The 24,571-nt window shown below is 38.0% G+C and overlaps 1 protein-coding gene across 1 annotated transcript; it reads right to left on the reverse strand.

The window, feature by feature from the left end:
- Positions 1 to 1,886: 1,886 nt before the first annotated feature.
- smarcc1a (SWI/SNF related, matrix associated, actin dependent regulator of chromatin, subfamily c, member 1a) lies at positions 1,887 to 24,571 on the reverse strand. The gene is made up of 28 exons (XM_067410194.1): positions 24,360 to 24,571; positions 23,334 to 23,453; positions 22,457 to 22,542; positions 22,262 to 22,343; positions 22,008 to 22,100; positions 21,849 to 21,918; positions 21,662 to 21,731; positions 20,510 to 20,585; positions 20,262 to 20,387; positions 19,856 to 19,971; positions 19,233 to 19,360; positions 18,733 to 18,792; positions 18,587 to 18,624; positions 18,257 to 18,375; positions 18,070 to 18,141; positions 17,805 to 17,918; positions 16,888 to 17,041; positions 16,646 to 16,756; positions 16,468 to 16,527; positions 16,115 to 16,373; positions 15,405 to 15,566; positions 13,183 to 13,238; positions 12,773 to 12,914; positions 8,494 to 8,651; positions 8,177 to 8,311; positions 6,587 to 6,845; positions 4,865 to 5,008; positions 1,887 to 4,740 (listed from the first exon to the last, which is right to left on the reverse strand). Exons 1-28 carry the CDS (start codon positions 24,543 to 24,545, stop codon positions 4,640 to 4,642), a joined length of 3,297 nt encoding a protein of 1,098 aa, XP_067266295.1. The 5' UTR covers positions 24,546 to 24,571; the 3' UTR covers positions 1,887 to 4,639.

A 24,571-nucleotide genomic window follows, 5' to 3' on the forward strand; every position in this document is an offset into this window, starting at 1 on the left:
ACAGCCTGTGGCATTGAGCAGAGCACCCCCCCCCTTTTTTTTTTTTCTTTTTTTTATTCACACATCTCTGGATCTGCCACCATGGTTACGGTGGTGAAGGATGAAGACTGATGGAAGAACACACAAGCAAGAAGATGTGAGGGAGAGAGATGGAGAGAGAAGAAAAGAACCAGGGCAGAAAATGAAGTCATAGAAGAGGAAACCTGCTAAAAAAAATTGGGGAAAGGAAATGGGTTGAAAAGAGGGAGATGATGAGAGAGAAATGAAGTGACAAGTTCGCCTGAGCGGCTGTGGAGTGACCTCATCGTTTCATCTGTGATGACAGGACTGCTGAAGCTCAATAAAATAAGTGTTTTTTAAACATCTGAACAACCAATATGGGATTGATACGTTATCTTGAAAGTTGGGAGGTTTATATATGTAAAGCCAACATGACATTTGAGCTGATTTACTTTATTAAAGGTATAAGTTGCTCAAAAATGAAAATTCTGCCATCATTTACTACATTTCTTTCTTCTGCAGAACACAAAAGTTGATATTTTGAAGAATGTCAGTAACCAAACAGCGGAAAGATCTCATTGACTTCCATAGTATTTTTTTCCCCCATACTATTGAAGTCAATGTGGTCCATCCACTGTTTGGTTACTGACAATCTTCAAAATATCTTTTGTGTTCAGCAGAAAAAAAGAAAAGTCATACAGGTTTGAGGGTGAGTAAATTTTCACTTTTGGAAAAAACTTTCAGTTTGCACAAAAATATTAAGCAGCCCAACTGTTTTCAACATTGATAAGAAATGTTTCTTGAGCAGCAGATCAGCATATTAGAATGATTTCTGAAGGATCACGTGACACTGAAGACTGGAGCAATGATGCTGAAAATTCAGCTTTGCATCACAGGAATGACATTTTAAAATATATTCAAATAGAAAACTTATTTTAAAAATTGTAATAATATTCCACAATATTACTATTTTTTTTTTTTTTTTTTGTATTTTTGTTCAAATAAAAATGCAGCCTCGGTGAGCTTAAGATAAATCTGAATGTTTTTGAAAAAAAGTACCTGCCCCAAACTTTTGAACATATATATGAAACTGAAACTAAGCAAAAAGGAAATTTCCCCAGTAACAAGCCATCAAGCTGATAATCTTGCAATGGCAGATATTGACAAATTAATCAGTCTATCACTAATCTGAACACTTAATAAGCTCTAACATTTTTTCAAAACAGCATTCCCCACCATTTATTCTCATTCAGGCAGTATGTAAGAAATGAAAGTGAAAACTAGAAGGAGCCACACTTTATCACAACCAATAGGGAAATCTGTGCCTTGAGCTCATCTTTACCAAAGCATAAGGGCTGTCAAAGAGGGCTGCAAGACCAGCCTGTATCTGAGTGGAGGAGGTGTTTGATATTTCCCAAAAATCACTGGGCGTTTAGGTACGCCTCAAGCTCAATTTTATGACTGGGCCTCATCTGGTATCATTACACCAAATGTAAATAACAGCTGTAAATGTTGCACATGGAGGCAGTGAGGTGCTCAAACACCAAGGTGGCAAACCCCAATATATATATATATATATATATATATATATTATATATAGAAACAATATTAGGTTAGGTATATTAGGTGGCATCCAAATATTATAAAAAAAAAAAAACTAGAAATCTCACATTCAAAATGAATGGATAAAAAATGTCAAATTCCCCATACATGTGAAAATAGTTGTTTTGAACCTAAGATCACAAATTCAAAATCAATATAATTGCAGTTCTCAGCCCAAAGCCTAGGGGTTTCCAATAATGATTTTTGTTTTAAAATTACTTTTTCCAGATCAAAGAAAATGTATTAAAACCTTTGAAACTGCCACCAAAATTAGATTATCCAAACAGAATCATGTCAGATAGAAGCATGTATGAAAACACATATTGTGATAAATTGTTACATAAAAACTGCAGACAGGCTACAATTAGTCTAATGAAATATATAAATTATAAAAAAAATTTAAACAACTATTAACCCTGCTGTTGTTCGGTCATTTTAGACCCCATTTTTTAATTGTTGATGACAAAAATGTAAATGTAAAATAGCAAGAGTGCAAAACAGACATTTTATTGTGTAACAAAATGTCCTTCTCTGTGTTCAGGTTTGACACTAGTAAAATTGATGCAAAAACTGACACTTCAAACCAACATTTAAAAAAAACAAATCAAAACTCCTTTACAAAACGTTGTCTTTGAGAATGTCTAAATATATATCCAAAACCACAACTTAAGTAATTATGTCTAAAAATGAGTAGTTATGTCTAAAAACTAGAGACATTTTTAAAGCCTTTTTAAATAGAGCTTTATAGGAATCTAGTGGTTGTACTCGCACCAGATGGCACTAATTTTCCTTCAAAAAGTGGTTTTTAAAAAGGCATCGTCTGTTTTAACATGAAATACCGCTTTAAATGAAAATAAATATTAGAAAAAAAATTTATTCAAAGAGAAAAAAAAAATTGCGTAAATTTGTAGTACTAGAGGGTTAAAGCAATACGTTAACATTTCCACAGTTTTACAAAGAGTTACACTAAAATTTAGTCATTGTAAACTTTCCATTTGTGTGGGGTAAAACCACTAATGCACATCCTCAAGTGTGTAATTATTTTAAAGTGGCAATCTTTAGAAAAATCATTATGAAAAAAAAACAAACAAAACAAAAAAACCACAGCCACCTTATCGGGCACAGTCTAGCAGCCCTCCAAATGCCGGATAATATGGGTTAGAGATTATTACATGAGGCTGTTATAATTCCTGCATATTTTTCCCCTCACAGAGCAGGATTTGCCAAAGTGCATATAGAGCAAATGATGATCAATTAACCCACTACTGAACCGATCATGAGGATTGAAAATCTGCTCAAAAACAGTACATTTAAATTGATGCATTTAATAGTTGTATTAGTTATTATAATTAATAGGAATAAAGCCATGAACGCATCACAATGCAAAAGGTCCTAAAAATACTTTTTAAATCCAAGATTTTCTTCCTCTTATTAAGGTCAAAAGCCTGTTTTTATCAGATTCATATACTTAATAATCAAACTACACATCATTATAGGTAAATAACCTAAAATTGCTAGAACTGAAACGAAGCAGTCTTACAAAAACAAAAACCCACTTTATTTAGACAGTGTTCAGGTCTCAGTATCAATGTGCCGGGTAAAAATGAAAAGAAGGCTACAAACTTCCAAGAACAGCGATAACTGAGTCTACACAAACTTTATTTTCTTAAAAATACATTACCATAAAATAAAAAGCATTAAAAGATATATATGGAGATCGGGAGGGCAGGGTTACACCCCGGTTTCCTGTGATATACAGCCTGGAAATTTTTGGAAGAGGAAAGACGTGTATCAGTGTGTGTGTGTGTGTGTGTGTGTGTGTGTGTGTGTGTGTATGTGTAGTGTAGCGGGGCGGGCCATGTTGAAGTGAGGGCTTGGTTCACCTGAGGAGGAGGAGGACAACAGCCTCCACACAGCAGTAATGCAGCAGTCACATGGGCACACACAAAGAAAAAAAGAGAGAGAACAGCCAAAACAGGAAGAGAGAAGGAGAGAAGAGAGGTAGTAAAGTGAGAGAGGTAGAGCAAGGCGGGGCAGCTACTCTGTCAGCACCTAAGGGAGGAGCACAAAAGGCCAGCTACACCTAAGATAAGCAAAGTTCCTCCATCACTTCAGTGTGATACCATATATACACCTCCATTAGCATTCTCCAAGAGAACAAAAACGGAGGTTTTCATTGTGTGTGTGTTTTGTGTTTTTACATTTGCACAGTATTTGAAGCAAAAAAAAGGTTAATGCATGTGTGGGTACATCTCTAAAAACAGCAGTTTGGTGTGCTCTCGTTCTCGGGGCACGTTTAGGACAGTGGAGCACTCGGTCGGTGTGAGTTACGATCTCCGTTTGAAACTATCTCACAGCGTGACTGACCAAGCAGAGCACCATAAAGCAAGTCTGCTTTACACACTGTGCACGGATTAAATACAATTTCACCGGCGAGGTAGATTATCAGCTAGATGAGGATGTAAATACTAAAAGGAAGCTCAAGGAAGCCACCGGGAACCCTGCTGAAATGGATACTGCACCACAAACGCGTAAGGCAGTGGAAAGGTTATCTGCGTGCCACAGGGCTGGGAAGGAAACGGCTCGTAGCTACAGTGTGATTTCGATCTCGGAGAAATTAGCTTAAGTGGATTAGCACAATATACACATATGATTCTATCGTCACATTATAGGGAGGAGCCAGACGCCAGCAGCGATGTTCCTCAAACGCAGGAGCCTGCAGCACGCACTCTAAAAACAAACACAGAGGAGAGATAAAGAACAGAAGCCAGTGCTATTACTAGCCAAGAGACGTCGGAACGACTGCATTCTTGACTTTGTGCCCTGAGCGCGTGAATGTTTACAGGTGAGGCGGCGAGTGCTTAGCCCGATCGGGGGAAAGAGAGGATTTAGAGATGACCCACCCATCAGCAAGGCAAATCTACAGAGGGCGACGACAGCAGGTCAGCGGGTATCCCGGATTAATCTGGATTTAAGTTGAATGCGCATGTGTATCTGCGTGTGGATGTGTACATGTGTGCGGGGATGGGGGGGGTATTTAGTTTTCAGCAGCACGAGGAGGGGGCGCAGGTGCAGGAGGTCCCACTGGGCCAGGGGGCATCCCATCAGGCTGTGCGGTTGGAGGAGGAGGACCTGGGTCTATAAGGAGAAAATTATGCCGTTTCAAAAAACGTAGCCGAAACAAAAAATATATACAGCCCAGGACAAATGTGCCATACAGAGGAATAACAGGACAGGATCTAGTGATAGAATGGATACTCACACATGCCGTTGGGTGGTCCAGGGTGTCGAGGTCCCATCATGGGGGGCATGCCACCTTGTGGGGGTCCAACCGGGGGAGGTCCAGGCATCATTCGGCCTGATATTGGTTGACCTGGCATGGGCTGACCTGGTCCAACCATTGGTCCTGTATGAAGCAACAAAAGACAATTGAAGAGAGATGTATTGATGTGCTACAAAACTGCTTTGAGATTAATTAGGGCTGTGTGATTAATTGAATTTTAGTTGATTAATCGATAAAAGTATTATTGTGCCGTTTCTTTACAGCAGTGTGCTTACGCCCCTCCTTAAAAGCCCATATTTAACATCCAAATCAGTCAAATCATGTAATATGACAGTCGTAAAATGCCGTCTACTGGGCATTAAGCTAAAAAAAAGAACTTGTGTTGTTCCCCAGAAGGATTTCTGTGCATGTGTTCTGAGACAGAATTGGTATTGAGAATTGTGAAATTCCACTGATATCTAAAATTGATATTATGTAGCCACATTTCGAGGTAAATACCACAGATCACATGATTACATCAGATAGTATTGTCAAAATATCAATATTTCGATGTGTATCGATACTAATACAACTGAAATGGTTCCCAAACTCTTTCTGCAGTATCTATACAACGATACCAGCTGCCGTTCTCACTCTTCTCTCTGACGGTGAATTGACACACACCCGCCTCCTCTCACTCAGTCCTTTCATTCACTCTGGTTGAATTGTGCTTTTATTGCACATCATTTTAGTCATTCCAGCAGGTTTCTTGCTTACACCAAAAGCACACGCACCACTGATCTATATATAAGCTGCCAAACTGGCTTAGTTTTCATGCTTAAAGGGATAGTTCACCCAAAAATGAAAATTATCCCATGATTTACTCACCCTCAAGCCATCATAGGTGATATGACTTTCTTCTTTCAGACGAACACAATCGGAGATGTATTTAAAAATATCCTTAGTCCTCCAAGGTTTATAATGGCTGCTCAGATTTTGAAGACAAAAATGCACCCATCCATAAACATTTTTTTTTGTCTTCAAAATCTCATTCACAACCATTAGTCCTCCAAGATTTATAAGGATATTTTTAAATATCTTCGATTGTGTTCGTCTGAAAGAAATGTGTCATATACACCTAGGATGGCTTGAGGGTGAGTAAATCATGGAATAATTTAACTATCCCTTCAAAAAGGTCAAATAAATACAAAATGATGTCAACATGCCCATCTTGGCGAGTATTCAAGTAAACAGTCAGTTTTGGAATGTAAATTGTTGAGAGAAAACACATGTTGTGTAACAGTATATTGGATTTGTGCATAAGCTCTTAAAGGGACAGCAGCCTAATAAAGCTGCCGCTGTCTGTCATGTTAATCAAAGAACAAAAGACAGAAAAATCACTCCCTGCTCTTGACTGAATAACTTTAGTAACTTTCAAATTAATTTGTATTTAATTACAAACAAAAAAACATCCAGTTATTTTACATTTGATTACTTAAATTTCTGTAATATTTCTTACCCGAATACTACTGTTAGATCCTAAAAAACTTAAAGCAATGTTTGTCTCTTTATTCTATTTTATTTGTGCTATCGTTTGCAATTTGTTTATTTGTGGTATCTAAAATGGTATCAAATATCAATATTTTTCAAGTTACTGTATCAAGGTTGGAAATTCCAGTACTGTGACAACACTAATATTAGAAGATGAAGGTGAGTTCTGACCTGTCTGAGGGGCATGGTGGGGACCCATGGCGTGATGCATGGGGGGATATCCGGGGCCGGGGTGCCCGGGATGTCCTGGGTGTCCAGGGTGCATGCCTGGAGGTGGGCCATGTGGAGGAGGTCCATGATGTCCTCCTGCGTTCTGCTGTGCAGCTGCCTGCTGCTCCATCTGCTGACGAGCCTTCATCTCTGCGTACTTCAGCTGCTCCATGTGGAACGCCTGTCGTTCTGTCAAAAGCTGCTGCCTCTGGAGCTCCAGCTGAAAAGAGAACAACTCATGTAAAATCAACTCCCAGCTTGATGGCACATGAGGGAAAGTTTAAATTGATTTCTGAGGGTTTACTCGCACGGTAGACAATTTCAATTCGTTTTTCAGATCCAATCATTAGAATGGAATGCCTGCACTTATTTTGCAAACACTCTAATCGGATCTATTTGTTTGAGTAGTGTAGCTAACATCTGGTATATTTACATCTGGTTGATATAAATGTGAGCATAACTCCAAATAAAAGAGTAGAAAGCTACTGGTTTAGATGTAGGAGGAGCTGACTGAAAACTTGATGGCACATTTTCAGTTATGTCCATCATGGAATCTAACTGTGGTTCTAGTCATGAGGTGCATGAAACAAAAGCTACAAAAAAATATTTGCATTTCAAATGACAAAAAATAATCCACTTAGATTACTACCTGAATTTAGATGGTTCAATTTTTAAATAAATAACTGAATGCATTTATTTATTATAAAAATTAATATATATAAAAACTGAAAAGAAAACACTTAAGAATTTAAAAAAAACAGTGAGTGGTGCTTGCATAGGCAAAAGTCATCAAAATGATTTTTAATTTTAAAAAAAAAAAAAAAAAAAAAAGAAAAAGAGGTATATTCAGTGAATTTATGAATGCTACAAGGAAATAAAGTACCACTGGGCTGGGCTATATAAAGACATCCTTCATGCACTATTTACAGCAGCTAAATTGGGTTACTATCTTCAGCTACATTTGCTAAAGCATTTTGCAGAGTCTCTTGTGGAGGGTGCCTCTGGTGTGCAGACACATGACAAAAATGAACAATGTACAGAACAATTCAGAGGATGCGTGAACTCTATAAGCAGCAACAAAAAAGAGGTTAAATTTCCACCAACTCTGCTTGCTTTGCAAATCACACTCAATTTGGTGGTTGTAAATGTATCCCAGAATGCTCTTTTCCTACATAAAACTATCAAAATAATGTGTAAAAGGGAGTGTAAATCACAGCTTTATAGTACAACTAATTAAAAGCTTCTGCAACACTGCTTCACACGGGGGAAAAAAAAAAAAAAAAACTATATTTAGCAATAGGAGCGAGTTACAACAAAGCATCAGTCATAATTTATGACTGATGAGCAGACAGACCGACCAATAGATAGCTAGATAAAAATCAACCATAATGTATAATTTTTAATACAGTGAATTTCAGGGGAATTGGGGGAGAGATGCACTTAATTGTCATGAAAATTCTCTCTTTTTTTTTTTAATCAAAATAAAATTATTTCTGATTTTGGAGTGACATTTGACACTCTAGATTCACCCAAATAATCATCAATACTTACGGCTTCCTTCTCACGGTCCATGATGGTCTCCAGCTCCTCAAAGTGTCGGAGTTTGATCTCCAGCTTTTTCATCTGAGTTTCTACCAGCAGAGCCACAAGGGATTTGATCTTCCTCTCTTCCACTGCAGCCAGGTGCTGAGACACACACACACAAAAAAAAAGTAAGAGACAATGCATGAAATCAAGTTAACCACCAGGGTGATAAAAACACTTTGATTGGATACAGCTGCACAAAGCAGAGTTTGCATTGGAGCCAACAGAGGAAGCTAAAGAATTGCTATACATTAAACCCAGTCTCAATCTCTGGGATGCATTACCTTTGCCTTGGTGGCAGCAGAGGCCAGAGCAGCAGCGGCAGCAGTGGCAATGTTGCCCTCTCCAATATCCAACTCAAGCTTTTTCTTTCCTTCCTCCTGCTCCTCCTCACCCTCCTTCCCTTCCTCCGTGGTCTCCATGTCCTCTTCTTTGTCTTTCTCTGAAACATAAAAATGTACAGGCTTATTAGTACTATTTTACAGCTGAAGAATAATTAGTAGGGCTGTAAATATATTAAAATATTTAAATCGCAATTAAGCGCACCCTTTTGTGCAATTAATCACGATTAACTGCATACTTGGCGCGAAATTAAGCATACTTCATTTATCTTGCTAAACACGTTTATTTTGTCATTTTCTATATCCAGCAAATTCAGGGTACAGTATGTGTACAGTGCAACAGCAAAGAGCTTGTTTACGTTTTAGACATGTCAAGTTGCGATACACGACTACATGGAGAAACAAACAAACCCTAAACCAACCACCTTGACCTGACTGCATTATAAATGCCTACTACAGTACACAGATCCATTCAGAATTCCTAAACACAGCAACATACATGACAGAAACATTATCCTGAATGTGTGTGAAAACGTGCATGCACTGAAATGTGTATGTGCCTATATACAATCTGCGATCAGTGTGTCGAAAGCACACACAAACTGTTTCTTTGCGCATCAATAAAATGGACTCATGCGTGCTTATTGTACACGACTCCTGTACGTCACTGCAATCGACTTTACCTTGATTACAATCTGTATCCATCAAAACTTTACTAGCAGCTGCTTTATCCAGAAGATAAACGTAGTTTGCGAATCATCTGGCGATTCAGCAGTGGGATGTTTTGACGTTCCGTTCAGTCTGTATTTCACACAGCGCGATGCGTGAGGGCTCGCGCTCTTCAGAAACAATGACAGAATATGACAGAGCTCGTGTTTTAAAACTAAACAGACACTGGAATGAATAATTAACTGAAAACTGGTTGCAAGTCACTGTTCTCTCTGCCATCTCGGATGTAACAAGCTTGATTCTCTTTAGCACTATTAGCACTATTTTGGACTGATTGAATTACTTGCTGGATAAATGGACTGAAAACTTTCCCAGAGTTTAGTGACTTAAAATGATCTGATCGCAAATAGAGAAGCAAAATTGGGTTAAAGGATTAGAATAGAAATTTGAGACTACCAGGATTACAGGTGCTCACGCCATTGTAGACACGCGTGATAAACTCTTGACTTCTAAGATCATCTAACTGTGCGACGGAAATTACGTTAATGATGCAATTTTGCACGCTCCAATAATTTGTGTTAAATTATCTTAATACATTAACGATTTTGAATATGATTGCATATATTAAAAAGTTAACGTTGAGAGCCCTAATACTTAGACATTTTATATCCATGACAATCGCAGGCTAGGAAATAATTTAAAATTCCCAGATATATTTTATTTTTTAATTGCTTTGTTAATAGATTTTCTGTAAACTAGGGTCTAAAGACATTTAAATCCTAATACATTAGGGGTGGGAGAAACAAAAACAAATAAAAAAACAAAAATCGATCCATCAATGCATTACGATTCTCTCTCCAATGATTCTGAGCTTAGTTTTTATTCAGATGCGCAATGACGCTTAGAATGCTTTAGAAACACCCGTATTCTGCTTGCTTCCAATTCACACCAAACATGCTCCACTCAAACCTTCCGTAAAATCATCTTTCATAAAGTTCGGAAAGGTTGAAGCGAATTACGACATTCGCAGGCTGCACTGCACAGGATGAGCAGTGAGAGACGCGAGCTTTGTTTGATGTTGCTGTGCGCGGTCTCGCCAGTCTGTATTTTCCTTACAAATGCTCTACGAAGGCATCATTTAAGAAAATACGAAATTCACTTACAGAAGGCTGCTTTCAATTTTTTAAATGCTGATGCTTTATATGTGAAGATTGCTCCTGCATGCGGCTGTGCGAGACTCCGTGTAAGTGGTTTAATGTACTTGCGTCTCAAAATGGTTTTATGATGCAAAATTAATGTAGCCTAAACACAGCCAGTTTTGTCTTAAGCTATTAAAATAGACAGGATAAACTGCATTACTTATTATATTTCAAGAGATTTGTGCGTGAATGCAATTTATTAGATCTCCCGCTGTCTATGTTGTAACAAACAAACAACAGTAAACATGAGAAAGAAACCGTTCCGATAATCTTAAATTCTGAAAGCACTTTGTTTATTGCTTGTAATACATTACATTGCTCCTCTTTATTATTTGCTACTTGCATGTTTTGAAGTTATATTAATTTAAAAAAACATTCAATTGTTTTAATTTTTTTCAATTTGTAATTATTTTAAAAAGTAGGCCTACTTCTAATTGCTTATGTAAGGAAATGTAAATGTAAGGATTTTAAGATTAAGTCAGTAAACTAATTAATAATAATAATAATAATAATAATAATAATAATAAAAAAAAAAAAGATCAAGAATAGTTTTGGACTCCCAGAATCGGAATCGGATAGGATTGAGAGGTGACTAAATATTCTCATCCCTATAATACATACATTTTCGGTAAAGCTGCCTTGGAAAGACGTATTGTGAAAAGTGCTATATGAATAAACTTGAAATCCTAACGATCACCATCCTTTGAAATGGTACATTTCATAGAAAATGCACTGATGTTAGAGGTCTGCTATCTTCAGGTCAATGTTTCATGAATGTTTTTATTTGGGTCAGGTTTGGAACTAAGAAAAACTATATTACAATGACTTATGTATCCTAGTGAAGGTTTGAGCACCATCTGTGTTGTGGCCAAAAGAGCGCACGGGAGCGGGAGCATATTTATATACAATTTACAGTCCTATATTAACAGTTTTGCTCTTGTGCACCCTTTCGGTCCCAACAACAGACGGCACTCAAACCTTAACTATGAGTGCAATAAGGCAAGCAAATGCTGATGGAAAACTTACAGTGCCAAATGATGTAGGGAAAGCTGCACTGCAACTAATTCTACCGAATAATAATAAAAATATTTGTCAGTCATAGTACTCGTGTTTGATGAATGACAGGTGAGCTGGGGGATAGCACAAAATGATAGGCTACATAAACCTCTAAAATGACTGTATAAGTGTAAACTTAGTAAAGCACAAATCCAATAACTGCGCTGCTGTTTGTGTCTCTCAGAAATCAGAGCTTTGTTAAGAGTAGGCTACTATCAATAAAATACTGTATCATAAACATTTTCTACTATTTGATATGTATATTTAAATGTTTTAAACCTTGAGAGACGATAAGATATGATAGACAACTGAAACTAGGAATGAAATGAGCAGCACACCCGTAGATTAAATAGTCGCGTTTCTCTCGCGTCTCTCGGAAATCAAATTAGTTTTGTCAAAAGTAGGCTGTTATCAACAAAAACACTACATCATACACATTTAAATACACATCAAATAGAAATTGCTTATTAGAAAATGTTTAAAACATTGTACGATATGATAAATTAATGAGTGCAAATTATATGTATGAAATAAAGCGTGATAGCAAGTCAAATAGCCACGTTGCCGTCTCTGTGCCTGTCTGTAAATCAAACATATTTTCTAACACTTGATGTGGCCTATCCATTTAAATGTTTTAAACGTCATACAATATGGTCTTGTCTTTCAACCAATAAATAGCTCAGCGGTTATGTGAAGTGTAGGTCTTACAAAGCAGTGGTTTATGGTAGTAAGAATACCGGTATATCTCTATACAGTAACAAATTTCGGGTTCGGGCTTAAACTTTAACAGTACCTATCGGGTTCAGGTTGGGTCTCGGGTACGGGCCAGGTTCAGGCTTCAGTTTGAAGCCCGTGCAGACCTCTACCTGATTTATTGGCCAATAATCAGTACTGACTGTTAAAAGCAATTATTTTCTCTGTCGGCTGATTGTTTAAATACAGTCAGGGCTGATTACACCGTCAATCGGAAGGGGGCAGAAAAACGGGTTCAGACTCCAACTCCTACGGTGTGTGAAGAAAATATTGTGTTGAATTTAGGTCATGTTAACGCAACAATAATGCATTAAGAGTAAAAAAAAAAAAAAAAGCGACAAAACCAGGTTTTATTTGATCTTATGAATTGCTCATGGTTCAAGCCAGGGTTTAACATTTGCATAAATACCTTTTGATAAAGTGTAAAGTTAAGTCCAATTTGTTGAAACGGGTGTTGCAACTGCACTGCAACTGAAGTAGGCTTGTGTCAGATTTCAGGCAAACCCATGAGCATTCGGTGCCGCTGTGGCAGTCAGTGTCTGTACCTGCTGTCTTGGGTTCTCCCCCCTCACTCTCTTCCTCTTCCTGTGGCTCAGATTTCTCTGTTGTCTCATTCTTTTCCTTCTCTGCCTCTGTAGGCTTTTCTGCAGACTCACTGGGCTTCTCAGCTTCATCCTTCGCCTCCGCCTGCAACAGATACAGGGAATGGCGAGACATGAGTCAGACAGCATGAGACTGGTGAAATGCAAATGAAGCACAGGTACAGATGACTGTATGGAAAGCAAACTTGAAAGAACTACACTCAATATGGAGACAGACTGGAAGAAGGGTAAATTGCAAGGAATCCCAACAGTGCAGGGAAATGATAAATCACTTCTGATGTGATTCCAATCAACCAGTAAACATGACACAGTAGCAGACACATCTGGATACGGGTAGCAGGGTTAAATCTGACCTTATCAGGCTGCTGGGAGTCCGAGTCCGTTTCCATCTTCTCAGTCTCTGTAGGTTCTGTGAGTAAAGGAAAACAAACATTGATTAACACTGAGTGCACTGGACAAAAAAGGAAACTAAAGAAAAAGAAATATATCCTAGAAAGTACTACTTACTATCCAGTAAAACACTTTTCTGTTCAAACGGATTTGACCTTTTTAAATGTGACCCATATCTGCCTACAAAAGTTATAATTGATATATTTGTTTTATATAAATGCAGAAATTAAAATTTTAAAAAAATACTGATAAAATACATATTACATAGCTACATGTCAGAAATGAAAATGTCAAATTCAAATGGTTCAATGTTTTTGAAAAATCATGTTCAAGAAGGCGTTTATTTGATAAGAAATAAAGTAAAAACAATGCAAAATATTCAGACAATTTCTTTAAAATACATTTTAAAACGTAATCTTAATATTTTTGTGGAAACTGATGCGTTTTCTTCAGGTTTATTTGATGAATAGAAAGTTGAAAAGTACAGCATTAATTCAAAATAGAAATGAAAACAAACAATGTAAAAGTTCTCACGGTCACTTTTGATCAATTTATTGCATTCAATGTGCGTGAATGTAGTCAGTGATGCTTGTAAACACTGTTGAACCAATGCATTGCAAAGTCAAAACTAAAGAGCCTGACAGCACACAGAAGATGAGCAAGAAAAACAACCAACCATTAGAGATGAGAACGGAGTAAAAAATTATGACCTTATGATCAAGTATTCGAGCATTACAGCTGAACAGAGTTGTGGCACATATGACGTTGGAGCCTTTAATAAGGTATGTGTGGCAAAGCCTGCATTGGCAAACCATGTCACATTAGGTCACTCCACTGACCCAGTTTCAACCCCTCCCATGACTGTGCCCCATCTGCCAGCGCTGCATAAAGCCATCGGCTACCATTGTATGCAGTCGCACACTGCCTCCAGTACTGTGTCGACTCACACAGTAAATGTGCTCTCGTACTGCTTTTTGTGTGTTCAGAAAGAAGTTTAGGGGAGACTTGTATCATACATATTTTTTTTTTTTTTTAAATTGCGACTCAAATCATTTCTAAATGATCACGACCAGCCTACGCACAGCTGATCAGGTCATTGGGTTTGACAAGACCAGGTTGGTTCATAAGTACTGATTTATTGCCATCTGGTGGAAGAAGCTACAACTACACAGGCACAATTAGATAAGATTGAAAGGCTGCCTATCTGAGCCCTCGATGAGCTTCCCGATTTCACTGTATGCGAGTTTTTTTTTTTTTCGTTATTAAAAAAAAAAAAACAAAAAAAAAAAACACTTGTCAGCAAACAATAATTCCTAAACCAGGGGTGCTCAAATCCTGAAGATCTACCTTCCTGCAAAGTTCAGTTCCAACCCTGATCCAACACACCTGTCTGTAATTATCAAGTGCTCATGAAGATCTTAATTAGTTGGTTCAGTTGTGATTGAGCTGAACTTTGCAGGAAGGTGGATCTCCAGGAACAGGATTGAACACCCCTTGCCTAAACAAACAATAGGACAAATACAACAGATCAAAGATAAAAATTAAAGTTTTTCAGGTACAGTAGGTTTATTTAACATACATGGTATGAAATTCTTCAGAAATTAAGTAATAAAATGTAAAAATAAACACTGCATATCCTTAAATATAAATTGATTCTTATTAAGAATACAAAAGTTATTTAGTCAAGAACAGTGAGTGATTTCCTGTCTTTTATTGTTTGATTAACAAATGGTTTATTAGGCTGCTGTCACTTTAGAACCAATGCACAGATCCAATATACACATCTAGTTCACTTAAAACATAATGGACTACGCTTATGTGAATACTCCACACAATGGGCATTTTGATAACTGTATTTGACCATTCAAGAGCAAAAAGCCTGAGAAAACTGAATTTGGGATCACATGCTGTCCAAGGGAGGCGGTTTTCTGTGCACGCACTTCGGGTGTATCAGTGTACTGCATTGAGTTATTTCACGGCTTACTACATTAAACTCTTTTTAACATCATTCACGTCCTGCTCTTTATTTTCTCATTCGTTAATGTTTTTTTCAATCACTCTAAATTGACAATTTTACCATGCTGTGCTACATGGATATATTTACATACCACAATATAAATGAGATCGCAAAAACTAACGATCGCCAAGATATATATCATAACCCTGCCCAAACCTAGTTTCCTACCTGTTTTCTCTGGCTCCTCAGGGGCTGTGCCAGCAATGCCACTGCTCTCCAGGCCGAACGCAGGGTCCACTTTTCCTGTGCTGCGTGCAGCCTCCTGCACCTTCTTCACATGAGCCTCCACCAGCTCCGTGGGAACCTCCTCACGCACACGGGAGAACTCCTCTACAAACACAATGGACAAAACCACCATCTTAAAATAAGGCATCGACAAGCGGTTTTCATCTACGCATTTTAATGCAAATTTTGGGACATCACATTAAAAATGCTAGATGAAAACATAAAAAAAAAAAAAAACAACTCTCATTGTGTAGCATCTCAAATGTTGGTTTGGTCATTCTAAAATTCCTGAGCCAATGTCTGTCATCAGAATGTTTGGATATAATTATTTCCTTGAAATGTCTTCCCAAACACCAGGCATCTCCCTCCAAACAAAATAACATGACAGCGTATATAGCATTTCATCTGTGCACTCAAGGGTAGTTTATGATGAACAAAGAAAGATCCACAGATTGCAGCAACTTCCATTTTTATTAGATATTTTTGCCCCAATTGCCCAGGTTTCCCAATTCTGTTCTTTTGAACACATGGGATGGACATCCAATTTCATGCACAAATTAAATGTGCAACTTTGGATGGAAACAGCTAACACACAACCTTGTCCCTTATTTGCTCATCTACAAAAGCTACATATGGGTCAAAACTTGACATACCCAGAGCTGCTTTGGCAGCAGCTGCCGCCACACGTGGGTCGACTACAGAGGCAAGGAACGCAACAGTGCTCATGACAGGATTTCCTGATTGGCTGAAGGGGATCGGCTGGTAAGCTAGAGGGCCTAGCGAGGCTTCCGAGCTCTCCAGGTATTGATCTTCTATGGGAAGCCGCAGGAAGTGCAAGATGCACTCATCTTGTGTACGACTTCCAACGTGCTCCGAAACCTTATTCCAATCATCTTTATACATCTCCAGAGCCTGGAATAATCAGTTTAAATATTATTAACAAGAAAATGAGAATATTGAGAGGTTTAAGGTGCCCACAGTTTCATTTAGACGATTCTGATCTCACCTCTAACAGAAGTAACGTTTCTTGCTCAGTCCAGTCTCTGCCACCTGCAGTCCCTTTACCCTGTAGGGCAAAAGAGTAAAAGATCACAACAAACTATGAAGTTTATATATATAAAAAAAATAAAAATAAATAAAAACACTTCCAAGTATTAGGTTTGGCAGCAGGGTTTGCGACTTGCCTTGGGATTCTTCTTTGAGTAAATATCTGTACGGAGGCCAAAATTCTGCAAGTCACTTGGCTTGTCTTTGCCCTTTTCTGGGAAGTTCAGCATCTGCTGAGCAGGGGGAACCTGGAAAGAATAGCAGACACTTTATTGCAACTGTCTCACAAGAAAGCTTTTGCCTTCTGGGAATTATTATGAATTTATTGAGAGGCTATCTTCAAGAAATTCAAATAAAAGCAAAGTCACCACACTCTCACCTGTGGGGGGCGATGGTGCAGCGGCACCAAACCAGAGGGAGTATCAGCAAGAACGTTGAAATGTGGGGTTGGTGGAGGGCCCATTGGTAGGGGTCTGCTCTCAGCATCAACCTGGTAGTTTACCAGCCCCCACTGCTCCAAGAAGGCATGCACTCTGGGAGAAAGATAACATTGAAATTAAATATACAACAGGCCTGGGTATATGCATAAACTTCACAATTCAATTTGATTCACAAGTTTGTGATTAGATTCTAATTCAATATCGATTTATTTGTATATATCAGGTACAGTATGTCAATATTTCTCAAGGGGACAAAAATCTACTGTAAATTATAGGGAACCCAGTTGGTACATTAATATTAAATGGTAAAAATTAAGAGATTTTAATACAAAACATTCAAATAACATTTAATCAAACAACTTTTTAATGGTATATAATTACGTTTTTACTCCAATTAGTTTTTGAAAATATAAAAATTTAGCGGTGGCTATCATAAAATTGTTTATGAGAGATTAAAAAAAAAAAAAACCTCTGAAGAACAGGATAAGAAAAAAAAAATATTGTGCATTTATTTAGCAAAATACTGCTCTCTAGTTAATTTTTCAAGCTAAACTATGGTCATTAAATGGCTTTTGAGGTAAATGCAAGATTGTGACATTGTTTATAAGCCGTTTTATTGAAACACAGAGATTACATGAGACATGATACATAACCAAACCTGCTACAAATAATGTTTTTTAATGTTTAGTGAAGTTTTGATCACGCATCAGCTGAAAGCAGCACAGACTAAAAGATTCTTTGGATTTAAGAACTGATATGGTTTCAAATCGAAATAATAAAATAAACCTACTTAACTTTATGCAAAACTGTCTGCATAATATTAAGATGGCACACAGAGACAAAGGAGAATTCTGACCTCATGACCGCACACACATCTCCAGTGAGGTTCCTCCTGCAGGAGGTGGAGGTCAGGTACTCCTGAGGATTCAGCCGGTATGTGTCAATCATGAAGTTACGATAAGCCAGATATCTAAGGAAGAGGTTATAAACAGAGCATGATAGTCAGAACAGTAAAACATACATGCAATGCAGAAGAGACACATGGGAGCATAAGGTAAAAATGCAAGATATTTTAATTAAAAAGGCATGTGTACACGACAAATGCACTGGTGTGAACTTACATCTCTGGAGTCTTAGATTTGTTTTTGCCATTGAAGAACTCTGGCAGGGCACGTCTCTCAATTTCGTGTATACTGGGGGGAAAAATATTCACAACTCATTTAACACCCATAACCTGCTCTATAACATAATTTCAACACACTTCTCCAGACAATATTGCAGCACAAGGAGGAAGGAGGGATTCAATACCTGTTGTAGTCAAACCAGGCAGCATAGCTGGGGATAATGATGTGATGGGTTTGCTCAGTCACGTTGTCCTCAGAGTCGATCAGACGATTGACCTCTGTTTTGCCCTGTTCATCATCCTCCTGTCAATTACAGTTTGTACACACTCTTTCAGAACCATGTGACCCACTATGAAAGGCTTGGCACTAAAGTCATATTTTCAGTCCATTTAAAAAAATAATTTATAAGTTAAAAAAAAAAAGCATTGTTATCACCAAATGCTGTGCATCTGATATAATAATGGAGAGACAATGGACTTCAACATAACTGGATTAAAGTATGAAGAAACTCTACCTTGCCACCAGATGCTACTGAATCGTCTTCATGGTCATCTAAAACAGCAAACAAAATGAATGCCATCATTTACCTTTCCTTTGACGATGTGTATACATAGACACACATCACATTTATGCCTGCAACAAATCAAGCAGAATACTCACCCAAATCTGCGACAGTTCCACCCTTCACTGGTGTGTTCTCACTGTCCTTTTTCTGATTGACTGCAGGCAGAAAAGCAGTAGACATCAAGCAGAGCAGATGATGTATTAGACAACTCCAATGCAATAAAATTTAAAAGCTCTCGGTGTAAGTAGGACAACGAAAGTAGGGCTGCAGCATGTAATATTCAAAGTGTCTATTTTAGCCATGCAATGAATTTTCATGCATCCAGGGGGCTTTTAATAGTTGATTTGAAATATGACAAAAAGGACAGTTTAGCAAATTATGTCAAGCAAGCGCTCATCAACCAGAGGTCTTTACCCAAAATGACTACGCACACTACTGATATTAGGGAAGGGTCATCTTAGGTAACCTGGGGTTGAGGTTACAATCAAGAGTACAATGGTAGTTCTTTGATTACCCCTTGCACTGTTCCAAAAACAAAAACCAAAAAAAACCTGTTTCACATAAGTTTGTGGGATTATTAATCAAGAAGAATGACCATTTTTTGGCAATGTAACTTCTTCCATTCCTGGCACAGGGGAAGGATCTTCCAGGTCCTTTGTGAGGTCTTCGTCCTGCTCGTCATCATTTTGATGTCCACGGCGCCTCCACTGTCCTCCAGGATTCCTGGGTTTTTTTGAAAATTAATGAATGAGACCATGCTACATTTAAAGTGATCAAGACTAAATACATTTATTTGTGTAATCTAAAGTTTGAGACAAGAAATAAATACTTCGGTTTAACAAGGATGTATATATATATATAATTTTTTTTTTTGTTTTTGTTTTTTTTTCCTTAAAAATCATATCCACAAAAATATTAAGCAGAACTGGTTTCAATGTTGATGATAAATGTTTTTTTGAGCACCAAATCGGCATATTAAAATTACACTGAAGATTGGAGTAACAGCTGAAAAATCAAGAATAAAAAACAGCAGGAATAAATTATATTTAAATATAAACCATTTTTAAATTAATAATTTCACAATAAAACAGTTTTAATGTATATTTGATCAAATAAATGCAGCCTTAGTGAGAATGAGACATCTTTCAGAAACATTTAAGAAATCTTAACCAAACTTTTGAATGATGGTGCACATTTATTCATTTATAAGATAATTACCCTTTCTTGCCCTTCTTTCGAGACTCCGCAGGGGTGCTGGGTGGGGATGGAGAGCGTCTCCTCTTCTTGCCGCCAACCAGGGACTTGCGGTCCTTGCGATCGGGTGTACGGGAAGACTGATCAGAACCATGGAGGAGTGAAGGATGAGAGAAAGAGCGAGAGAATGAGAGAATGGAACGGTCTTACACACAAAGGGGAGGGGGTTGCTGAAGGGATATTTGGGTTGGCGGGTGAGGTACGTGAGGGTGAGGCAGCGAGGAAGAGCTTTAGAGGATGATTGACAGACACAGACAGTGACAGAACAAACCCTGCCAAGACCTCAAAAGTCTGGCTTAAAAACACAACGCAAATCTGAATGTGTACCATATCTATTTGTTTAGCATCTATTTGTCTCTGGGTCTCTTACCACTTCTTCCCCTGGAAAGATCCGCTGGCGGAAACTCACAGACTTCTTGTTCTCATCCACTTCATAATCTTCCTCATTCATCCACTCGTTGAAAGCATCTGTGTCGATGACCCATTTAGCATGCACCTGAGGGAATCACAGAGCGTACTGAGACAACGCTGGAAAATTGAATCTGGCTGTATCGCTCACAATATGAATGCTTCATATTGTAAGGCTTTTGAAAATTGTTTATTTTGAAACTGTTTTACCCTCCATGGTTTCTCAGAACTTGGTGGATCCTCAACATCTCCATCCACATCACTTGTTGATACCCATGTGTCATAACTGCAGAGTGAAATCAACAAAACGTTATAAGACGACTAGAAATGTAAATATCTCCTTTTTCTGTTTCATAAAAATGGGGTTTGAGTAACATCAGGTCAACGACATGATGATTTATATTTTGGCCTCATAGGATAGTTCACCCAAAAATGAAAAAAAATTCAGTTCAATTCTCTCATTTACTTACCCTCACGCCATCCCTGATGTGTGACTTTCTTTTTTCAAATAAACTAATTTTTAGGAACATAATCCATCTCATAGTCCATTTAATGAATAAAGCGATAGGTGTGTGTAAGAAAAATACTAATATTTTAAACTCTTAACTTCAAGCCATGGCTTCCAGTCTATTGTCATACGAGCGTTCTTGAAGGAAACTGATGCATGACATAACTGCATAATGAATTTCCGACGACCGCCATTTCTCACTTGAGCTTTGCAATGCACAGAGTTTAAAATATTAGTATTTTCTTGCACACACCTATCATTTCACTTCATTCAGTGGCATTATATGGACTCACAGAGATGGATTATTTTCCCAAAAAAATTTGTTTGCGTTTATCTGAAGAAAGAAAGTTACATACATCAGGGATGACCGGGCCCCGCTCCCTCTCCTGTAAAAGTCACATTGGTTCTATTGACGGAAATGAGAGGGAGGAGGAGAGGGAGCTGGGGCCAGTGAGAAGACTTTTCACGAGTGAAGATATTGCTGCGCCAAGTCAAAGTGCTCCCGAGCACTTGCTATGGTATTCCGCCATACAATATAGTTATCCATTTTACACGCTTAGAAAAGCGCAACGTTTTGTTTTGTGTCACCGTCCTAGGTCGAGTTACACTACTCGAGTAAATGTATTTAAATAGGGAAAACGTGGAGGTGTTTGGTAGCTTCTCTGCTTGGCCCCTATTGAATGAACTGGGCTAAGCTAAGTGCTAACAAAGTTTCGCCGCAAGACAGAGCGATTTAGTGCACGCACTGAGACGAGAGAGGTATGTATCAACTCGTCTTAGTTAAGGGAATAACATAGTTTAATATGAAAAAACGGTGGAGTATCCCTTTAACATCAATTTGTAGCTCCACCAACCTGTCAGGGTAGTTGCCCCAGTGAACCAGCACCTGCTTGTCTTTGCGCATGACAGGACGCAGCCATTCCTCTGAAAAGCAGAATTCACAAGGTAAGCTCATGAATACCATTCAGATTGGATAACATTTAAATAATAATAATAATAATAATAATAATAATAATAATAATAATAATTCAAAACACCAACCTTCTTCCAGCTGAGCTGGGGAGGGGTAAATAATATGAGTGGCCTTTGACTTATCTTCAGTGATGGTTCCCTAGATGTGAGAGTAAAACAAAACATTAGAGAAGTGCAGAGAACAAACAATGGAATTTTTTTTTTTAATGACCTAATCATCTTTTTTACCTGATGCCTTTTAATGATGTCTTTGAGCTTATTGGCTTGCTTTTGCTCTACATCAGACACAATGTACACAATTGGTCGAGTCAAAGAGTTGTTCTGCAGGCAAAAATGAGAAATGCATAATTAAATATAGAGAACCATGAATGTAACCACCAAGATTGGGAAGACCACATAACCCCCTCCCCAAAAAAGTACATTTTCATTGAGCAATTAGCCTATATATTTGGACACATAGACCTCAACACAAAGACCTCTACCTGAACAAGGGTCTTCTCAATAGTCATAAACATCTCCAAGTTTCTATCCATTCTGGATGGGTTCTGCAGATCAAACCTCCTCCTGAAGAAACACAGGCACAGCAATATTAAACATTAGCATTATCGCTCTGAGAATCACAGAATGTGATTCATTATCCCAACCCACTTGTTCACCCTTTCTGAGGTTCTACTCACCAGCCCTGCTCGCTTTTGAACTTGTATGCAGAACCCAGAATGTGGCAAAGGGCTCCTCCAGGTTTAAAGTCCAGAAAGATCTTTGCCTAGAATGGCAGAAAAAAAAAAAAAAAAATCAACAGCAATACAATTGGTGTGCAATTAAAAACACAAATTTCCGCAGAATTGCACCATAAAAATGTGACATTGCACATGTCTCATGTCCAATAAATAGTTATGGTATATAGGAGTGTGATCAAGATCACCTTACAGGGATAGTTCAACCAAAAATTCTGTCATCAATTACTCCCCATCATGTTGTTCCAACCCCATAAAACTTTCGTTCATCTTCAGCACACAAAGGTGATATTAACCTTAAAGAAACGAGATTTGTCACTCCAAAAAGTTCATAGAGATCCTAAAAGAAATCCATATGAATTGAGCAGCTTAATCCAAGTTTTCTGAAGAGACATGATCACTTTATGTTTTAATCACATATAACAAATGCTCAATTCACAAACAAAGCACATCAAATATGGTCAACAGCAGCTCAATCAGACTTGCTTGATGCACGATAAACCTCACTGGTTCTTGAGCATAAAGCGATAACGATTCAGATTCTGTTTACAATATTTGATGTGCTCTATGTATGTGCGCTGATCACAGTTTAGATGTGAATAAAAGCCCAAATTAAATCTGATCATCAGATAAAGCAATCTTTAAAGAATAACCTTGTGTTTACTTAAGCTTTATGAAATTTGGTGAATGGACTGCCAATTGAGAGACAGAAATCTCTCAGATTTCATTAAAAATATCTTAATTTTATTATAAAGATGAACAAAGTCTTATGGATTTGGAACATTAAAATGAAGCGTAATTGCAACAAATACAAACTTACAGGTAGCTTGGTAAGAGCAGGATTGCTGACCCTACGCCCAAATGCATCCTCCTGAAACTGCAGCAACTGCACCACCAGCGCAGCCAAAGTTTTGCTTGTAGGAGAGTCGGTTTGGACATACTACAGAAAAAAGAAAGTCACAATAAATATCAGCAATTCAATCAGAAACATCCAAGCATTGAACATTAAATGTTGCTGGGGTGTTTATAACCATAGAAGAACAAAAACTATTTAGATCTTTAGCATCATTACAATATTATCTGAAGAAACAATTCTGAACATGCAAAATACATCAAATTCAGTGCATCACACAACACTACTGATGGACAATAAAAGAGTACAGATTAAATTAAGCATTGTATCATTTATGCAAAAGATAATCAGTCGATTTAAATAGTACACTAACAATATGCCATGGCTTAAAGAGACAGTAACATTATAAATACCATGGTATTCTTGACATAACTTAGAGAACCATGCAAATACCATGATGTATAACATTGTTAGTTATTCAGCATCGGATGTACCAATCTAATCGTATATCATCACTGTATTATAGTACCACTAATACTTCTAATGAATCAACGTTAGAGTCAGTAAACAAACTTCAGCATAAACAACCGAGGGTCTGTGGCGCAGACCACTAAGTTTCATCTGATTTTTAAGTAGCTGGCCAGTGGGTTTTACTGAAAAGAGACCGTGTCCCAAAAACAAGACTCTATCTTAGCAGATTTTAAGACACAGCCATCATCATGGCAGATCGCGCATCCCAGACACCAATGTTAGCACGCGAGCTAACACAACAGTCCACAACACTGCCGTTTAAACCTACACAAAAGCAATACTTGCTGGCTACAAATCCAGCACGGAAGCTAAACAACATCTGCACGACAGCTCCGTTTCGACCTATTCGAAAAACCGACCATAATAGCGAATAAACTATAAACAAGCGCGCGTGGCGCTTCTTGTAGCTATTGTGTGATGCGCGCGCGCCCCCATTCAACGGGCGCCTCATGAGCCGCAGACCTTCTTATAATGTTTCCCGATCCACAGCCGAACTGTCTCCAACTGAGACACCGTTTCCGAGCTCTCCCAAAATTTGGAAGACGGCCCTCCGTCTTTTTTCCGTCCAATTGATGAGCCGGCTCCCGCTTGGCCGGCCGATGGTCCTCCGGAGCCCGTTCCGCCCGCTGCAGTCGCCGCTGTCGCCATTGTTTCTTTATTAGCGATAGAGGCTA

This window comes from Chanodichthys erythropterus, chromosome 2, assembly GCF_024489055.1.
Source record: "Chanodichthys erythropterus isolate Z2021 chromosome 2, ASM2448905v1, whole genome shotgun sequence".
NCBI classification, from domain to species: Eukaryota; Metazoa; Chordata; class Actinopteri; order Cypriniformes; family Xenocyprididae; genus Chanodichthys; species Chanodichthys erythropterus.

What these genes read in the sequence shown, in the direction of transcription:
- smarcc1a (XM_067410194.1), bottom strand. Translation starts at nt 24,545, where the DNA reads ATGGCGACAGCGGCGACTGCAGCGGGCGGAACGGGCTCCGGAGGACCA. An exon ending in TGGAACTGTCGCAGATTTGG is followed by an intron (nt 18,625 to 18,732) that starts GTGAGTATTCTG and finishes TTGCTGTTTTAG; the next exon opens with ATGACCATGAAGACGATTCA. An exon ending in GGGAGAACCCAAGACAGCAG is followed by an intron (nt 8,652 to 12,772) that starts GTACAGACACTG and finishes TTTATGTTTCAG; the next exon opens with AGAAAGACAAAGAAGAGGAC.